At 46.2% G+C, this 17513-nt stretch overlaps 2 protein-coding genes across 5 annotated transcripts in view; both read left to right on the forward strand.

Annotated features, from left to right (window-relative positions):
- LOC118211072 (copine-9-like) overlaps window positions 1-6494 on the forward strand; it is a 96918-nt gene extending 90424 nt beyond the window's left edge. For 2 of the 3 annotated variants that reach the window (XM_035387856.1, XM_035387857.1), the window contains one exon: window positions 566-6494. In XM_035387856.1, coding sequence (XP_035243747.1) covers window positions 566-748 — 183 coding nt within the window. In that variant the 3' untranslated portion in view covers window positions 749-6494. The remainder of the gene's footprint in view (window positions 1-565) is intronic. The other variant, XR_004761951.1, reaches the window with a different exon arrangement.
- Window positions 6495-8843: 2349 nt separating this feature from the next.
- On the forward strand, window positions 8844-16716 carry si:dkey-156n14.3 (zinc finger protein ZXDC). Of its 2 annotated transcripts, none has more exons than XM_035387630.1 (10): window positions 8844-10921; window positions 11129-11281; window positions 11989-12067; window positions 12583-12713; window positions 13043-13213; window positions 13524-14314; window positions 14644-14728; window positions 14869-15041; window positions 15330-15431; window positions 15804-16716. In XM_035387630.1, the coding sequence occupies exons 1-10, from the start codon at window positions 8890-8892 to the stop codon at window positions 15888-15890; spliced, it is 3804 nt and encodes a 1267-aa protein (XP_035243521.1). In that variant the 5' UTR covers window positions 8844-8889; the 3' UTR covers window positions 15891-16716. The 2 variants fall into 2 exon arrangements, with proteins under 2 accessions (XP_035243521.1, XP_035243523.1); XM_035387632.1 differs by having other exon boundaries at window positions 8845-10921; window positions 13548-14314.
- The last annotated feature ends 797 nt before the right edge of the window (window positions 16717-17513 follow it).

Genomic DNA, 17513 nt, shown 5'->3' on the forward strand with positions numbered 1-17513 from the left:
ACCTCCCCTCTCAGAGGGTTAAGGCCTTCATTCACGTCCCAGCCATCAGGGCTGTTCCCTGAAACATGACAGTTATATTGCTATTCCAGTGCAGTGACCGCGCCCCACAGTCTGACATCGCACCCCAGCCGTGTCAGTCCCGCGGCTGGCAGCCCTGCGGCGCGGCGTATCTGGCTTTACAGAGAGCGAAGGTTTCGGTCGGCGGCGTGGCCGCGCCTCACTGCGCACGAGCGACTCCCGCGCCCCTGAGACCCACCTGCGCCGGCCGCGCGCGGACCGCACTCTTCCGCTGCGGTGAGCGCGCGGCTCGGCCAGGGGCCCGCGGGGAGAGAAGTCGCAGAAGCGCTTCGGAGGAACGTTCACGCTTGTCCGCTCCCGCCTGAATTGAGAGCGCGTTGCAGCAGCGAGACGCTCATCCGCAAACACAATCTGCCATTTTGAAAACACGAATGAAACAGAAATGAAAAAGCAGGAGGTAAAGAAGTTTTGTTTACGTAGCTGTGCCGTGGCTGAATGTTTCTGGGCACGTCTGCTCCCTCACCCGTCCCGTTTCCCCCACGCGCAGTTTGTGCCGTTCCGGGACTACATCGACCGGTCGGGGAACCAGGTTCTGAGCATGGCCCGGTTGGCCAAGGACGTGCTGGCTGAGATCCCGGAGCAGCTGCTGTCCTTCATGAAGTCTCGAGGGATCGAGCCCCGCCCGGCCCTGCCGGCCTCCTCCACCCCCCCAGTACACATGCACATCTGAGGGAGAGGGGGGAGGGTCGCAGAGGGAGGTGAGGAGAAGAGACTGCTACAGCACTGCCAGATTTACACTCACTGCCCCAACCACACATACATACACACACACACACACACACACACACACACACACACACAATCTCCCCTTCGAGACAAGAAAGCTAGCACCACACCTTGCATCATTACTGCCACCAAAAAAACAAAAAACAAACCAAACCACAAGGCTGGAATCCAACGAGGGCTCCACTTTATTCACCAAAACACTTTCACCTCCTGTGAAATCAAAAATCACTAACAAAAAAGATGCTGTCCAGTGCTGAAAAAGTAGGTTATGGACCGATACTTTCTGTACCATTACACGAGTACTGCTGAACTACTGAACTGTTTCTCCAATTCACATCTCTGCATGCAAAGAGAACTTCAGAGCAGCATCCTTCTCTTTCTGACTATGATGAGAACAGACTCTCGCTGGACTGATCCCAGCACTTTTCGGTGGTCAGCCGCAACACCATGCATTCCGCGATGGCCATTCTTCTCACCTCCCTTTGTAACAGTGACACAAAGGACACAGCTGTCTCCCAGGAAGTCACGTGGAACCGATGTGTAGCACTTTGAAAACAATGTATCCTGTCTTCATTCATTGCTGTTGATTGTCGTTAAAAGAAAAGTGCTGAAAGGAGGTAATGTGGTCAAACAGGAGTGTGGTGAGTATCGGGTCACCTGTGACCTGCTCACTAGCACAAGTACAGCCCAGCACATCGCAGGCATTGGCAGACATCGTTATCGCCCACAGTTTGGTCTCCAGGGGGTGAGTGCGGAGGGAGGGGGATGGAACCTGTCAGGCTGTTTGTAAGACCCACTACAGAACTGTCACCGTCAGGCTGCCAGAGTGGACCGCGCTTTGAGGAAACGCCTTTCCAGCGGACTCATCGCCACATCTGTCAGCTTCCACGAGCGGCTTTCCGTTCTCCTTTTAGAGTCCGCACGGCTGCCAGCTGTCACAGCTCAATGAGATCCGCCCACGCTGTTTTTAAAAAGGATTTCACATTATTTGTGTTTCCAGTTTATCTGAAGTTGGTGACATTGGCTATGTATCCCCCCCCGTTAAAACGTAAGCAGTGGTGAATGAATTTCAAAACACATTACACGTCATGACATTTGCATTGTATTACATTGCTTTTTTACATTTAGAATGTATTTTATCATGAGCAAAAACACATCTGGAACACAACATATTTTGCCGCTTGCATATTACAAATACTAATATATAATTATATTTAGGCTGTTTATATTTTAATATTTATAGCCGTAGTAATTTAAGGTTACCATCACTGGATATTATTATTAGTACTTTTGAAAATATACCTATTTTGCGCTGCTGACATAGTTAGGCTAAAAGTCTTGGTTAATTCTATGAGTCTAATTAACACTGAAATGCATGCCTTCTACAGTTTCTATGTCTGGAGACATACTTGTTCACTGTTCGTCCATCATTTTGGAAAAACTTTCATTCAAAATTCATTCGTAGCCTAATTTTTCAAAAAAGAAATCTTTATGTAATGGCGGTTGGAGAATACATTTTACTTTTAACTGGCTTGAATGCACAAAAGAATTCTGAACTCCTTTGCCCCATTTCCTTCTCTAGCCGTCCTGCATGAATAATTCATGCAATGGTTGATACTGGGGCATCTGTCCCATCTTCTGTACTCTCCATGGCCAGCACATTTAGAATCACAAAGGGCCAGGTCGACCAAGCCGCTGAAGTGCTTACACACAGCAAAGGCCAGCGCAAAGCTGTCAAGGCCACTCTAAAATTCCTCTGTTCTGATGAAAAATAATGCTGCAGAGCGGCCTCATTCCCAAAACAGACATGTTTTGGATTAAGTCACACAAGCAACTTTAATTGCCCGTGAACACGCATGCGTAGTTTTTCAGGAAGTGGTCTTGCTTTGCTGAGATAGGGCAGAATGCTTATAGATTTGTTGGCTGAATATTCAGAAGCCAGCGGAACTGGAGGCGAGAGTTACGGGAGCGGCAGTTGCTCTGCTCTTGCGTTGCGTTCTTCTCCCCTTTGTACTGCTTCGTCTTTCCTGGGCGGGTTGGGCACAGACCGGAGCCTGCTTCAGCCCAAGTGATTACTGTATCTCCAGAATAATTCCTCCTCAGTGTCTCCGGTGATTTCTGCCAGAAAGTGGCTTCAGTCACCCGTGTCAATCACTGGCACAGTGCCTGGGCTGAGGTGCCAGCGGTGGCTCCCCCACCGTCGCCTCCGTCCCCCCCCGGGCTTTCAAACAAATCCCCTTTTAAGCTCCTGGCAGCACTTCCGCTGATTTTAACCCCATAGACTGTCCTCCTGGTCATTATGCCAGGAGAAGGGAAGGTGAGGAGAGTCGTGGCAGGGCGGTAGTCTGCCCGAAAGTATGAACGTCATTTTGGCTGTGCTGAATCTGGACAGCAGCGCGCGCCTCCAAACCCCCAGACTGAAGTACCGCTGAACTGCTGCAGGCCAGTTGCGTTAGTGAGGAAGAGGAAGATGGTGTGGCGCACATGGGAAACCGTGTCACATGGCAGCTATTTAAACGAGGGGGGGTCAGGTGAAATGGACAGAATGCAGATATGTGGCCTTATTATTTGTTGTTTCTCATTTCATTTCTCAGTGTGTGTATGTATGTGAGAGAGGGAGGGAGAGAGAATGAAAGAGAGCAGTTTGTTTACTAATTTGTACTCCAGTGTTGCCTAGTCTATGAACTAAGTAGTGTATGGTAATTAACATATTTTGCATGTTTACATGATTAATGATTCAACTGATGAATATTGCTATTTTCATTATGATTCTGAAATTCCATTCAACACTGACAGAAAAGTGTCAAAATTAGTGTGACATTTAGCATCACGTATGTAATGAATAGAAGTTTAAATTGCGTCCACATGTGCAAGGTTTTAATGACAGTAGATTGGTCTATGTATGGCTTGTCCTTGTACTGTGCTGTGTATAGGAATTACCAAGGTAGTATTAAAAATTGATTTACAATGTAGTTTATTACTGATACTATTAAAAAAACATGAATATTACAAATTTAATTATACATATGACACAGGTGTAAATAGACATTATTAACATTCCAGGTGTACATATTTGGTGTCACTTGAATACTCAAAAGTTATGAACATATATGATTCACTTCTAACTGTAAAGTATAAAAATCAAGTATTATTGACTCATTTATCAGCTGAAGACAGCAGTGGAAAAATATGATAACCCAAATATTCTCTTTTAGAAGTTGTGTTAATTTTTATTTTTATTGGACACTTGACATTTATCTTATAAAAAATATTTCTTATCTGCCTTACATAAGACACAACAGACCTATAGAAATGCAAGACCTGGCATTTAAATACTCACTAACAAGCACAAGAAATTCTTTAAAAAATATATTTTTATGGGTTATCACATTTTCCCGTTACCTGTCATATATTGCTGTGAAAACGGTTTACTTTTTTATGTCATTTGTATGATACTTTTGCAAAAGCATGAATGTTTAAATTGGTGTTCAGAGATTGTATTGTTTCAGTTGTCTCTCTGAAGCAGTCCTGTGCAAACATGTATCCTGCACGTTCTCATTCTCTCTGGTATTTTTTTTGTTTGTTTGTTTAGTTTTGTTTATTTCAGGGTAACACATACTGAATAGAATAATAGCTTACTTATTGTTAGGTTGTGTGAACAAAGATTTACACATTTTTATGCCACACTTGCTGTCGAGCATAATGCTTTTTGTATGCAATGAGAATGCTAACAGATTTTTAAATGTGTAGGAGTCAGATACTGTATATTCCATAACGATAGGAGTAGTTCTACTGCATGACTAAGCAGAGCATAATCATACTGACATACCGAATTGGATAAACTGGATTAACTTTATGGGAGGGTCGTACAGTGCAAAGGACAGCCGCAGTAATCACATTTCATCACATTTTTCTGATACATTCCAAGGCTGTATGGATTATCAGCTGTGAATTTTGATGAAGGACGATTTTTATCAAGTAAAATAGTCATTTGTGCTGCTGACATTTTCTCAAATTATTCAAGACGTATTTTAGTGTTGAGCATGGAAGGCCCTGTAATCAGACTGTGTTGTGCCTTGTCCATAGCATATGATGAGATACAAATTCAAGAAACTGTTACATTTTCTTTTTTCTTGAAGGACATCGAATCTGACAATGTCAGCGTCCGCTGAGCCCATGAAGTCCATTAATAAGCAGTATCTCTTACTTAAATTCTGAACTCAATGTTAAGGACCAATCAAATTGTTGTAGGAAGATAATCACAATGCAGAATTTCCACGGTAGATATCCGGACTCTCAGCAGTGGAAGGGACCAGCAGCGGGATTGTGATCAGTGCATTTAGCCCTTTGACTCAGCAGTAGTGGGGAACAGGAAACCGAGACCGACGGCAGGTGATGTGGAAACATCGCTGCTTCTCCGTCCCGCTGCTATCGCGGCAGGATCAAACGCCCTAAACCTATTTTTGATTTGCAGCTTGGAGTGCTCCCATTCTGCCTCGTTGAGCGGTTAGTCCTTTTGCCTTTCGATTTGTGGTCAGTGAGCCCCTTATTTCCGGGGTTCCTCCATTTCTCAAGCCCCCTACAATGACCACCTTATGGCTGAGGGGACCCCCCCCCCCCCCCCCACCTCAGGCAACTGCAGACCGCTTTACACAACACCCGCTCGCTATAGGCTGCAATGCAGTGGCTACATAGCACACTGCCATATAGAAGCATGCATAAACAGTGATGTCATTACATCATGATATAATGTGGTGACCTGAGAATGACAGGGTTCTGAGTGACATTTTTGTCAACAACGAGTTGCATACAAATAAATGCTGTATTTATAATTCATCACGTTTGTGGAGATAAGAAAATGTAAAAAGTTATAATTTGGTTGTAGTTCCAGTTTTTAAGAAGTTCTAAGCGATAAAAAAACAATGAACTGGCAAGAACTTTAAAGTTCAATATCTCAAAACAGTAGAAATGGCCGATAGAAACTGTAATTCTCATGTCCCGGTGTGTATATAAGGCTACTTCTAAGCTATTTGGAACGACATAAAAATTGAGTAATTACGCTGATCACAATGCTCCCACGCATGTATAAATGGGGCAGGGTTTATCTGACAAACCACAGATATGCAACTGATTTAATGAAGGAAATAAAAACTATTGCTAAAAGGGGGAAAAAATTCCTATTTTGCTGAGTACCTCCCTGGGATGACTCCTCAGACCCCAGTTCAGGGACCCCTTGTATTATTAAACCCATTTTTGTTGAACACCAGACACATCCTTTTGCCCTCTGGACAATGGAGACATGCAATTTAGATTAAACCAAGATCCTGAGTTCTCTACACCTTGGTCACAATCATGCATCCTTCTTCTCTGGTCCTAGCCACATATACACTTTTTTTTGCAAACCTGGAACGGCTTTCAACTCCACTTGCCCTCTAGATATACAAGCTACAGCAAATCTGAAGCAAAATTAAATCATGAAATTCAAGTAGCATTTGAATTAAAATTGAATTCATTCACAGTAGTAACCTTGTCCCTCTCCATTTTTGAGTTATTCATCTTGTAACAAAATTTACTGTGGCGAACAAATGAGTATTTCTGTAAATACATTCCAGTTGCTCACAGTTACTGATTGTCACCTTTGATGTATGAATGTGAACATATCTTGCAATATTAAAGCACTTTAAACTCCATTATGATGGTTGCTACTTCCTTTATTTCTTTTTGCTAGTTTTAACTGACAGGTTTTAGTTTGACCATTGCTCCAGTGAATTGAGTAGGGTGCTCATGGCACAGATATTTAATCACCCATATGAGCAAAGCTCACATTGCAAAATACCTTGAGAGGGTATATTGTAGCTGATAGGTGTTTAATATAAAGAGACAAGTGCCCAAAATTATAAAAATTGGAAAATTTCTGTTTCTCATTGAGGGCTACTCTTGGGTTCTGTAACTTGGTACAGCTCCTTCAGCCCAATGCCTGCTGGTATAAATGGGTAATAAGCAAAACGTAAGCTTTGCAGGACTTCCTGGGTGAATACGGGATGAAATGTGCTGTAACCCACTCCACACCGATATTCGATATTCGATATTTGTCCAGCCACAACTCAGCCTGTAAACAGAATGAAAGGAGGTATTGGGAGAAGGATAGACACACTGTAAGAGAAATAAAGGGGAATTGTCAAACATGGAGAGAAAGTAGGAAGAGAAATTAATGGGAAGGTTTACAAAGCAATTCTCTGAATTATTTACTCATTCTGGTGGAATATACAGAAACTTGATGTGATAGGCTACATTATATTCTTTGATTTTGTTTCATAGCAATCAAATTCTGTCAGTTGCCTATGAGTTTTGCTTATTTTTGCCTCTCTTAGCAATTCCACAATACAATCCACATCTCATATCGTTATATTTTTACATTTGTGGCTTATGCCTCCAAGATGGGTGTACAGGTGTGGCAGTGTGCATTTCAACATACTGTGAATTTGTACTAGCATAATATTTTTTCGAAAGAATGGAAGCCTCGTTGTTTTTTGAAAAAATTAATTAAAAAGTTATGTTCCAGCGAGATCTGATCTCCATTCACGCTTCTCTACCTCATCAGTTTTTCATTTTATGCTGAAACTCGACCCTCTCACATTCCATTTCGGATGTAGCTTTTTGATATCTAATTTAAAGATGTGTTTTTTTATTCAGCTATTTGAATGAAATGTTTCAGCTTGGAACATAGCCTACTAAAAAATAAAAATAAAAAATGAAAATGGCAACAAAAAGGCCGCATGACCTTAACTCAGCTTTTAAGAGCTGGGGCCACACCAAATCACTCACAGCTCACATAGCAGAACTCACAAAAGCTGGATGTTTAAACATAATGATGAGATACCATGCTATTTGTGCAAGAGACTTTGTTGGATTGTTTTTAGGGGAGGAGTGGCATAACAACAGAACATTTTTCCCATAATACAGTTTGTCTTCTGAAAATAAGCCCATTTGCAATATTAAATGTTTACACAGTTTCGACAAAAAAAAAAAAAAAAACTTTTGCAGAAAAGTTAACTTGTGTCTACATCTGCACAAACAATCCATAGACACCCCTTTTAACAAAAGCTTCCATTGATTTACCAATTTGTTTTTCATTAATTTTGCTGAATGAATTAGTGTAACAAAATATGGTTAAATGTGTTTGCACTTCACCATGCCCTGCCTCACTGTAGCAGCTAAAATGATTATGGCACTTAAGAGAGCTCCACAGTGCCCTAGTAATTAGTAATTCACAATCTAGTATAAAACATCTAATCACTCAAGGTCACAGTTGTTATGATCATAATTCTAAACATACTCGGTTATTATTATTATTATTATTATTATTATTATTATTATTATTATTGCAGCGACGCCTGTCCCTCGCCTTTAAGTGACTTGTGGTCCACAGTTTGGGAATCCATAATTATCTCAGATTAAATTTTTTGAAATAAGGTTTTTTTTTTTAACAAAAAAAAAAGAAAGAAAATTGCGGACTGCTTTGAGATTATTGTTCCTTCTTACGACGTTTGTTGCCCTGGTGTGCATTCATGTCAGTAGTGAGTCATAGTTCCGAAGGAGGGGAATCTGCCGGAGTCTGACGTAGTGTATAGACCAATTCTATATGCTTTGCCATCGTCGCAGAGGAATGAAACAAGTAGAAAATGCAGTGGTATTTCGTGAAGACTTAGAACAGTCAAGGCTTTGAGCGCCATCCTGTGGTAGTGATGGAGGGTGCGCGCTAAAGGATGTGGTAGAAAGGAAAGTACGATGTTGTGTTCACATTTGTCTACTGTTATTAAAATTAATTTACATAATAGTGTATTTTAATTGTATACCCAGAATTGTTTTCATAATAACCTATTCAACCCTGGTGTGCATTCATGTCGGTAGTGAGTCATAGTTCCAAAGGAACTATTAAATAAAGCCAGTAAGGCAAATCCATTCCATGACGGACGTACAGTCCGCAGTTTATCTGTCACTGAAAACTGGTCGTGGCTCGCAGGATCCTATTACACATTTGTGGAGGGCGGGCCTTTCGTCCGCTGCTGCTACAGGGATACCAAGATGGAAATTCAGGGGCTTACTATTGCCCAAAACACACACCATAAACATGGCGTCTCACGTCGGACAGGGTTGTCTCCACCGGGAACAGCGACAGGCGCTCGCTGTCTCACCTTGTCAAATAAAATCGGAGTCAAAAACGAGCCAGAATCACGAGAACGGGAAAGTGACAAGAACAACAACTGGCCTAAGACATCTCCATTTCGCCTGCTGGCAGAAAATGGCAGCGGCGGTTGTCAGTCTCTTCTTAGGCAGAATAGCAAAGGTAACGCACAGCAAATACAAAGACGCACTGAACAAAGTGGACTCCGTAACGTGATCGGTTCGCAAGGGAAAGACGTCAAGGGACAGCAATTGCAACAAGACTGTTTGGAAACTGGGTCGAAATCCGAGTTTGTGAGTACGGAGACCGGAATGCAAATGGCGCTTCCTGTCTGTGTGGTTGAAGAGAGTCACACACAACAACGGCAGCCTCAGCTTTTACGGCAACAGCACCAAGGCGGCGCTACCCTGCACAATTCACTGCCGTGTGAGAGCGTCGCAGCTGGGAAGGCTAACATTTACTCCGCTGCCAACATCAACCGAAAGGACAACGAGGAATTTTATGTGGTTTTCAACATCGTTCAGGAGGCTGACAGCAACGGCTCTAACAAAGAAATGGGCCGATCAGTCTTGCTGTCTAAAGACGGGAGGAGGCTGATTGGTAAGGATGCAGATTCTACTTCCAAGACGAAGCCCGATATTTCAATGGAGGTGCAAACCACTTCGGTTCTTATACACCCAGATGAGAAGTTGTTGGCTTTAACATCCAGGAACTCCAGCGTTAGAAAACATGTCGGCGGGCGGAACCACGGTTCTATTGCACAGGAAAGGTGTGAGGCAACAGTGACGAACTCCAGTCAGCGGTTCGGTATGAGTTTTGAATCGGATAGCAATGTTGTTATGGCTAACGAACGGTGCGACAATCAGCCATTAGATGAAAGCTTTTCGGGTAACGATGGCGGCACCTCGGATCAGACGTCCGTAGAACTGCATCAGCAGGCTGCACAAAAGTTTACAGGTGCTTTGATTTCTGAGAACACCACTTTCACTGAAACTACACACATGAGCGACGTCAACTCTGATTACCTTTCTGACTACTCGGGAACCACCGTTGCCGGAGGCTCCAATGCTACCCCTTCAGAAGAAACGTTTTCTGGGACCATTATGATAAACAACCAAAGCATTATCGTGACCATTGAAAACGGAGTATTGACATTAGCAGCACCCCCTGACGGCCATGCCCCCAAGGAAGATGTGGTTAACCTGAAACATCACCTTGGTGTGAAAGACCACCAAGACATAGTCTTGATTAATTATGATGGCGCGACCAAAACTGCAGGGAAGAACAGTAACGTGGCCGTGGGTTCCATCCAGTACGAAGAATCGAGAATGGGGGTGAGCGACTCGGGTTTGAGTCTGGAGGAGAACTGCGCCTTTCCGGACGCTGGTTCCGCCTTGGACTCCTGCGCCTCCACCAAAGAGCAAGAGGACGGGACGCTGTGTCCCTTAGGCGACGGGGGCGTGATGCAAACGGGGTTCATCGTGTGCGACAGCGACCTGGCTCCCCTAAAGCTGGGGGGAACGATGGCGTCGAAGAAGGGTTCCCGGACCAAGTACAGGTGCCCGCAGCCGGAGTGCGCGGAGATCTTCGACGCCAAGCACAGGCTGAAGATACACCTGATCTCCCACACCGACGACCAGAGGCCCTTCAAGTGCACCATGGAGGACTGCGGCTGGTCCTTCACCACCTCCTACAAGCTCAAGCGCCACCTGCAGTCCCACGACAAGGTGCGCCCCTTCACCTGCGAGTGGGAGAACTGCGGGCGCAAGTTCACCACGGTGTACAACCTGAAGGCGCACGTCAAGGTGCACGACCAGGAGAACGCGTTCGCCTGCGACATCTGCAGCGAGCGCTTCCGGAGTGCCACCAAGCTGACCAATCACCAGCGGGCCCACTTCGAACCGGAGAGGCCTCATAAATGCGAGTTTCCAGGTAAGAGGCCTTTCGTGTGTTAGGCCGTCAGTGTCGTTTTGTTTGTAGAAATCTGCTGGCGTGACGTCTGTCGGATTCGTATTTTTTCCTAATTTGCCATGTTCTAATGCTCCGTAATTGTCATTTGTTCAGAGTTTACGGTGATGCCTTGCATAATTTTTGGCAATTGTGTGACTGAGTGCTCTGACCCTTTTCTGTGTTCCCCAGGCTGTGAGAAGACCTTCATCACCTTTAGTGCCCTGTTCTCCCACAACCGCACGCACTTCCGGGAGATAGGCCAGTTCACCTGCACCTTCCCTGGCTGTGACAAGCGCTACGACAAGGCCTGCCGCCTCAAGATCCACCTGCGCAGCCACACAGGTACGGAGAAGAGAAACGACCAGTAACACAGTCACACAGGCTGCTGTACACTGTGCTTGCTTTGTATTGCATCACACACAGTCTGCAGTACACTGTGCTTACTTTGTGTTGCAATAAACACAGTCTGCAGTACGCTTGCTTTGTATTGCATCACACACAGTCTGCAGTACACTGTGTTTGCTTTGTATTGCATCACACACAGTCTGCAGTACGCTTACTTTGTGTTGCAATGAACACAGTCTGCAGTACACTGTGCTTCCTTTGTATTGCATCACACACAGTCTGCAGTACACTGTGCTTGCTTTGTATTGCATCATACACAGTCTGCAGTACACTGTGCTTGCTTTGTATTGCATCATACACAGTCTGCAGTACACTGTGCTTGCTTTGTATTGCATCATACAGTCTGCGGCAAACTGTGCTTTCCTTTTCTGATGCATCTTAGACTGGATGCATCATATTTTCTTAGTCTTGCATAGTTTACATATAACAGCAGTATTTTGAGCCAGTGTAATTTTGTTTTGTGATGAGAAGGAAAGCTTCACGTCCAGAATGCCGAAGCTTTAATGCACACAAGAAAATACATACTGAAAAAAAATAATATTGGCAGTCAAGTCACTATATGTAAATGAATGAGCTTCTCGCTCCCATGCCAGATAAACTGGTGCATTTCTGGTGTGCTGATGCCCTGCTTTGCCCCCTGACAGGAGAGAGGCCCTTCATGTGTGACTCTGAGGGGTGCGGCTGGTCCTTCACCAGCATGTCCAAACTGCTCCGGCACAAGAGGTGAGGGCCTCCTGGGATAGCTCGGGTTTTCCTGACAGCACTGCTGTTCGTTCATGCTCATGCTAACTCAATCCTATCATGAGTGATATTTCAAGGGTTCCCAAACTGGGTTCCCGGGACCCCCTGGGGACTGCGAAGGGGCCCCAGCAGTTTGAGTATTTATTTATGATATGGAGCTGTGGTGGAGTCCTGTGCTCGACGTGCTTCCATGTATGAATGTGTTAAACGGGTATTACTGCAGTCGGTTGTGGGCGTTCAGTGATAGTGTTGTACTTTAACCAGTTGATTCATTCCGGGGTCCACATCCAGACGGGAAACTGAAAACTATTGAAAACTATGACTTTGTGTGTAAAACGCACAGCAAAATGCAATAGGAGGAACTGGATTAGACGCATAGGATTTTAAACTTTGCTTCTTTGAAATTGGAACCTGGAGCAATTAGCTTACGTTTTTTTGTTAGGCTTGCAATGGCTGTTCTCTGACTCCCCTCTCTTCCCCCTTTCTTCGTGTGCCAGGAAGCACGACGACGACCGCCGTTTCACCTGTCCGGAGGAGGGGTGCGGCAAGTCGTTCACGAGGGCGGAGCACCTGAAGGGCCACAGCATCACCCACCTGGGCACCAAGCCCTTCGAGTGCCACGTGGAAGGTGAGCGTGGCAGAGCCAAGCTTGGCATTAGTGCTTCAGCAGGGTCTGGCACCCCTGCCTGCTCATTACTCAGGGTAATCCAGTCAGAAGCACGTTAGACAGTCATTATGACACTGCATATTTTCACTGGAACTGATTTGATTTTTTAAATAACACAAGTGTAGATCTCAAAAATGAAAATGTTCATCTAAATGATTGTCTGTGTGGTCCAACTTGCGTGTGTGCATCTGTGTTGTGTTGTGTGTGTCCGTCTGTCTGTCCGTGTGTACATTTGTGTGTTTATTTGTGCACACGTCTGTGTACTGACGCGTGTGTCTCTGCGCCGGCAGGCTGCAGTGCTAAGTTCTCGGCGCGCAGCAGCCTGTACATCCACTCTAAGAAGCACCTGCAGGACTCGAGCGGGCTGCGCACGCGCTGCCCTGTGGCCTCCTGCAGCAAGCACTTCTCCTCCCGCAGCAGCCTGAAGAGCCACATGCTCAAACACCACAACCTGAGCGCCGGTCAGTGTGCTGCGCCTGCCTCACACATCGCCTTGCCCCGCCCCTCTCCGCCCCAACCACTGCCCAGCCCCGCCCCTCTACCGCTGCCAGACCCACCGCCTTGCCCTACACCCACCGCCCCCCTCTGCCACACCCACTGCTCTGCCCCTCTCCCTCTGCCACACCCACCGCCCTGCCCTGCTCCCTCTACATCACCCACCCACCCACAGACCTCGCTTTTTATTGGTGACCGTTCACTGCAGCGTATAAAGTTATTTTATTGATAAGAGTAAAGGAATATCTCGTTTTTTAATAGTCTGTGGTATCTCAGCTGAAAAGCTGTGTTTTGTCTCAGATGTCCTCAGCCAGCTGGAGATGTCCACGTCCCTGACCCCCAGCAGTGAGCTGACGAGCGCCGGACAGGCGGGCGGGGCGGCGGGCGGGGCCGCGGGCGAGCTGGGCAACATCGACCTCACCTCGCTGTTCTCCAACGTGCCTGGAGGGGGCGCCGGAGTGACCGGGCCAGTGGCGGGCCCTGGGGCCGCGGGCCTCACCATGGACCTGTCCCTGGTCAACTCCGGCATCCTGACCATCGACGCGGCCTCGGTGGGGGCCACGCTGGGCGGGGCCGGGGGCGCCCTGGCGCAGGCCGTGGACCCCCTCATCCTGGCGGCGGGGGCCGACATTGGCCCCCACGGGCTGGACGGGGCCCTGGGGGCGGGCGGGGCCGGCGGGGTGCTCCCCCAGGGGACCCTGAACCTGGACGACGTGCAGACAGTGAACCCGGAGGCCCTGGGGTCCCTGGCGGCCCTGAGCATGCGGGGCCCCGCGGCCCCGGAGCAGCTCCACCCCCTCAGCTCCTCCAGCGCCCTGGTGGCCGACGCCCCCGCCTCCCTCACCCCCTCCAGCAGCCTGGCGGGGGCCCCCGGGCCCGAGCCCGAGCTCCTGTCCGCCCCGCCCAAGCCGGAGCGGGCGGGCGGGGCCCTGCTGGGGCCCGCGGACGTGCTGGGGCAGCAGGAGGGCAGTAAGGTGGTGACGCAGTTCGTCTTCTCCGGGCACGCCGGCGGCTTCAGCGCGCAGAAGGACCCCGAGCTCAGCGCCGTCTCCGCCTGCTCCTTCCTGGTGAGTCATAGGGTGCGGTGAAGAAGAGCGCCACCGCGGCTCTGACAGGTGCAGCCACGGGGTTATTTAACATTACCTGACATTACTGGCATTACATTATATCACTGCCACTACATTACATTACTGGCATCACCTTACATTACTGCCATGAAATTACATTACTAGCATCATGCTAAGCTACTGGTATTACATTATGTTACTGGCATTATGTTGTGTTACTGGCGTTACATTACTGGCCCTGGCATTTGCAATGAACAGACAATTGCATAAATTGGGGTTAAGCGAGCCTAGAGGTGGGAGTTGGGTACAAGACCTTTTCCCTTTTTCAGGAGAGTGGAGGGTCTGCGAGGACTGACTACAGGGCGATCCAGTTGGCCAAGAGGAAGAAGCAGAAAGGCCCAGCATGTAGTCCAGGTAACCTCTTATGTTCCCAGCTGGCTGCACCGTGGGTGCTAATGGGATTTGTAGTTTTTTTTTTTTGTTGGTTTGCGTTTTTGTTGAGTTATGGGTTACAGAGGCGGCGTAGTTGAGGTTGTGTTCTGCGTTTTTGGCAGGCGGTACTGGTCTCGGCCCGAGGAAGAGCAAGGGCGCGAAGAGCAGCAGCGCCACGGCGACGGCCGGCCCTGCGAGCGGCCGGTTCGGCGAGGGCGTGGCCTCGGCCAACGCCGGGTTGACCATCCGAGACCCCGTCACCGGGGCGCAGTACGTGCAGATTCAGCTGCTGCAGGTGAGCAGAGCCCAGTGCATTCTGGGACAGTGTCACATGGCGCATGGATTTTGGAACCCCTGGCAACAATGTTTTGTGACCGAGTTTAAAGGCAGTTTCCATTGTGGGACTCTCGGGCCCTTAACTGGCTGTGCAGCTCATTTGGGAAATTTCCCTTCCAGAATGACTTGACAGTCATCAGTGCTAGTTGGTGCTCCGTCATTTATGAGCGTTTGTATGGCATGAGCGGCTCTGTTAGCGCTGCCTGTCTTGCTCCCCTGTGACCCCTCCCTCTTTACCCGTTGTCAGGACGACCCGGCGGGGGACGGGGACCTGGCCTTCCAGCTGAGCTCGCAGACCTCCAGCTCTCACTCACAGCTCACTGTCGACCTGCCCGTCAACATCCTGCAGGTAGCGCGTCACCACCTGCCATTTTATCACAGCAGAAAGACCTCCTGCTGATGACTGCATATCTCACCGTAAAAAAAATCATGCACACATTATTTTTGTTATTATTAAAAACATTGAGCAAGCCTAGTTCATTCCCAGACATAATAAACATTATTATTTAAAACCATGTATCATATTCATTAAAATCGATAGGTTTTTAGTTATTTGTTATATTTGTTTGCATGTTAATATTGCACAGCATTGGTTTTGTGACGCCAGCAATGAAACTTAGCATTCAGGCCAGTGCAGTATGGCTGTAGATCGTTGTGGTGGAGGTGCAGGTTTTGTGCTAGTTGAAGTCCAATGCTGGAGTATCATTGGCATACTTTACAGGAACCTGCTCCGACAACGGAGGACGATGCAGGGTCAGACAACTCGCAGTTCACAGGAAGCACCATCAACCTGCAAGACCTGGAGTGAGCCTAGACGCCTCGGTACAGGAAACAGGAAACGGAAAACAGGAAGTTGCGGCCTGAACGCAGCAAGGCGTGCACCGGACTTTGCGGCGCAGGGTTGCCGACGTTTTCTGAATCCGGACTTGTTTGATCGAATCGCTTTTTTATTTTTAAGAAAAGTATATTCCAATGGAAGATCTTTCTAAAGCATGCCCTTTTGATAAGGCCTGCATTTCTAACCATTTGTACTATGCGAGTGTGACTTAATTGAATGTCAGCGCTCATACCATGGGACGGGATGTTAAAAACTGTTAAAGTTTTTAGGTTTTTACTAAGATTCTTACCTCCGCTGTGAGAATCTGTCATGTCATTTCTCTTGGTTTGTTTTCATTTTTTACACTCGGAAGCTTATTTGGTGTTCAGAAATCATGTTTCCTGAAAGGAAGCACTTTAAGACGTGAACAGGAGTCTGTTCGGTGCACACAGGCCGGTGGATGTCCTTTGCTTTTAAATCAGCGGTCACACTCGTATAAATGCATACACGGTATCTGTTGTCTTTGCCTTACGGACATGACATTTATATTGCAATTAACTAGAGAAAAAAATATATGGTTTATGTTGATTATGGTGTTTTTTAATTTATTTTTCTATTGTTGCGTATCTTACAAAAAGCTTTTTTTTTGTTGAGAGAATAAGGTGTGCTCCATGTTAATGTCATCCAAATAGGAAGACAAAAATCCAGTTTGTTTTCTATCTATAGAGTATCCATATGTATAACTTCATGTACTTATTTATTAGGTTTGGTTTACCAAATGGAAAGTCAAATAAAGTCCCGTTAATGAAGCACAAGATCACCGCTGTAATACTGGTTTGTTTTGATTGGCTGGAGCAAGAAGCTACATTGTTCTAGTAAGTTCTGTGTGCATACAGCATATTTGTAATTGCAGAATCTTCATGTACATTTAAATTCAAAAGTATTGGGACGGTGGGACAATTTTTGTTTTGGCTCTCCTATTCTTTTTTTTATTTCCAATCAAGTTCGCGGGCGTAAAGAGCCAAAATGACAAAGATTGTCAGACTGTGCCAATACTTTTCCATTTATCCATCATTTTTCAAATATTAGTCCATGATTTCTGGACATTTGTCCAATGTTGATGTTTGTGTTTTTGAGTTCAAATTTAAAGGGCAATGAAATAAAAGGGAGAATTTCAGACCTGCCCAGTTTGACTAGCCATAGTGTTTCTGTATAATCTTCCCCTCGCCTATCGCTACAAAGATTCTTTGCAGTAGGTGAGCTGAAAGTTGATTGACTCCATAACAACTTCTTTCTGAGCTATTAGATTTGTAAAATGAATAAACTGAGGGAAATATTTATGTATTTTCAGTCTGATGATCGTTTCCCTGGCTTTAGAGTGGAGGCATATCAGTGGTACATGCTTTAGCTTAGCCTTTTTAGCTTAGCTTTCTGAGATGAAGGCAGTTTTTGCATATTGGGTGTAGTTGCATGTAATCTGCATCATGATGGATTCCTCATACCTGCATTCAACCCATATGTTTATAAAAACATGGTGGATGTTTGGCCTTTTATGGTTTAATGATCTTTGGTCATAGATGCATTTAACAGTGAAGCAAGCGCATAACTCCCTAG

The sequence above is a fragment of the Anguilla anguilla genome, chromosome 13 (assembly GCF_013347855.1).
Source record: "Anguilla anguilla isolate fAngAng1 chromosome 13, fAngAng1.pri, whole genome shotgun sequence".
NCBI lineage: Eukaryota > Metazoa > Chordata > Actinopteri > Anguilliformes > Anguillidae > Anguilla > Anguilla anguilla.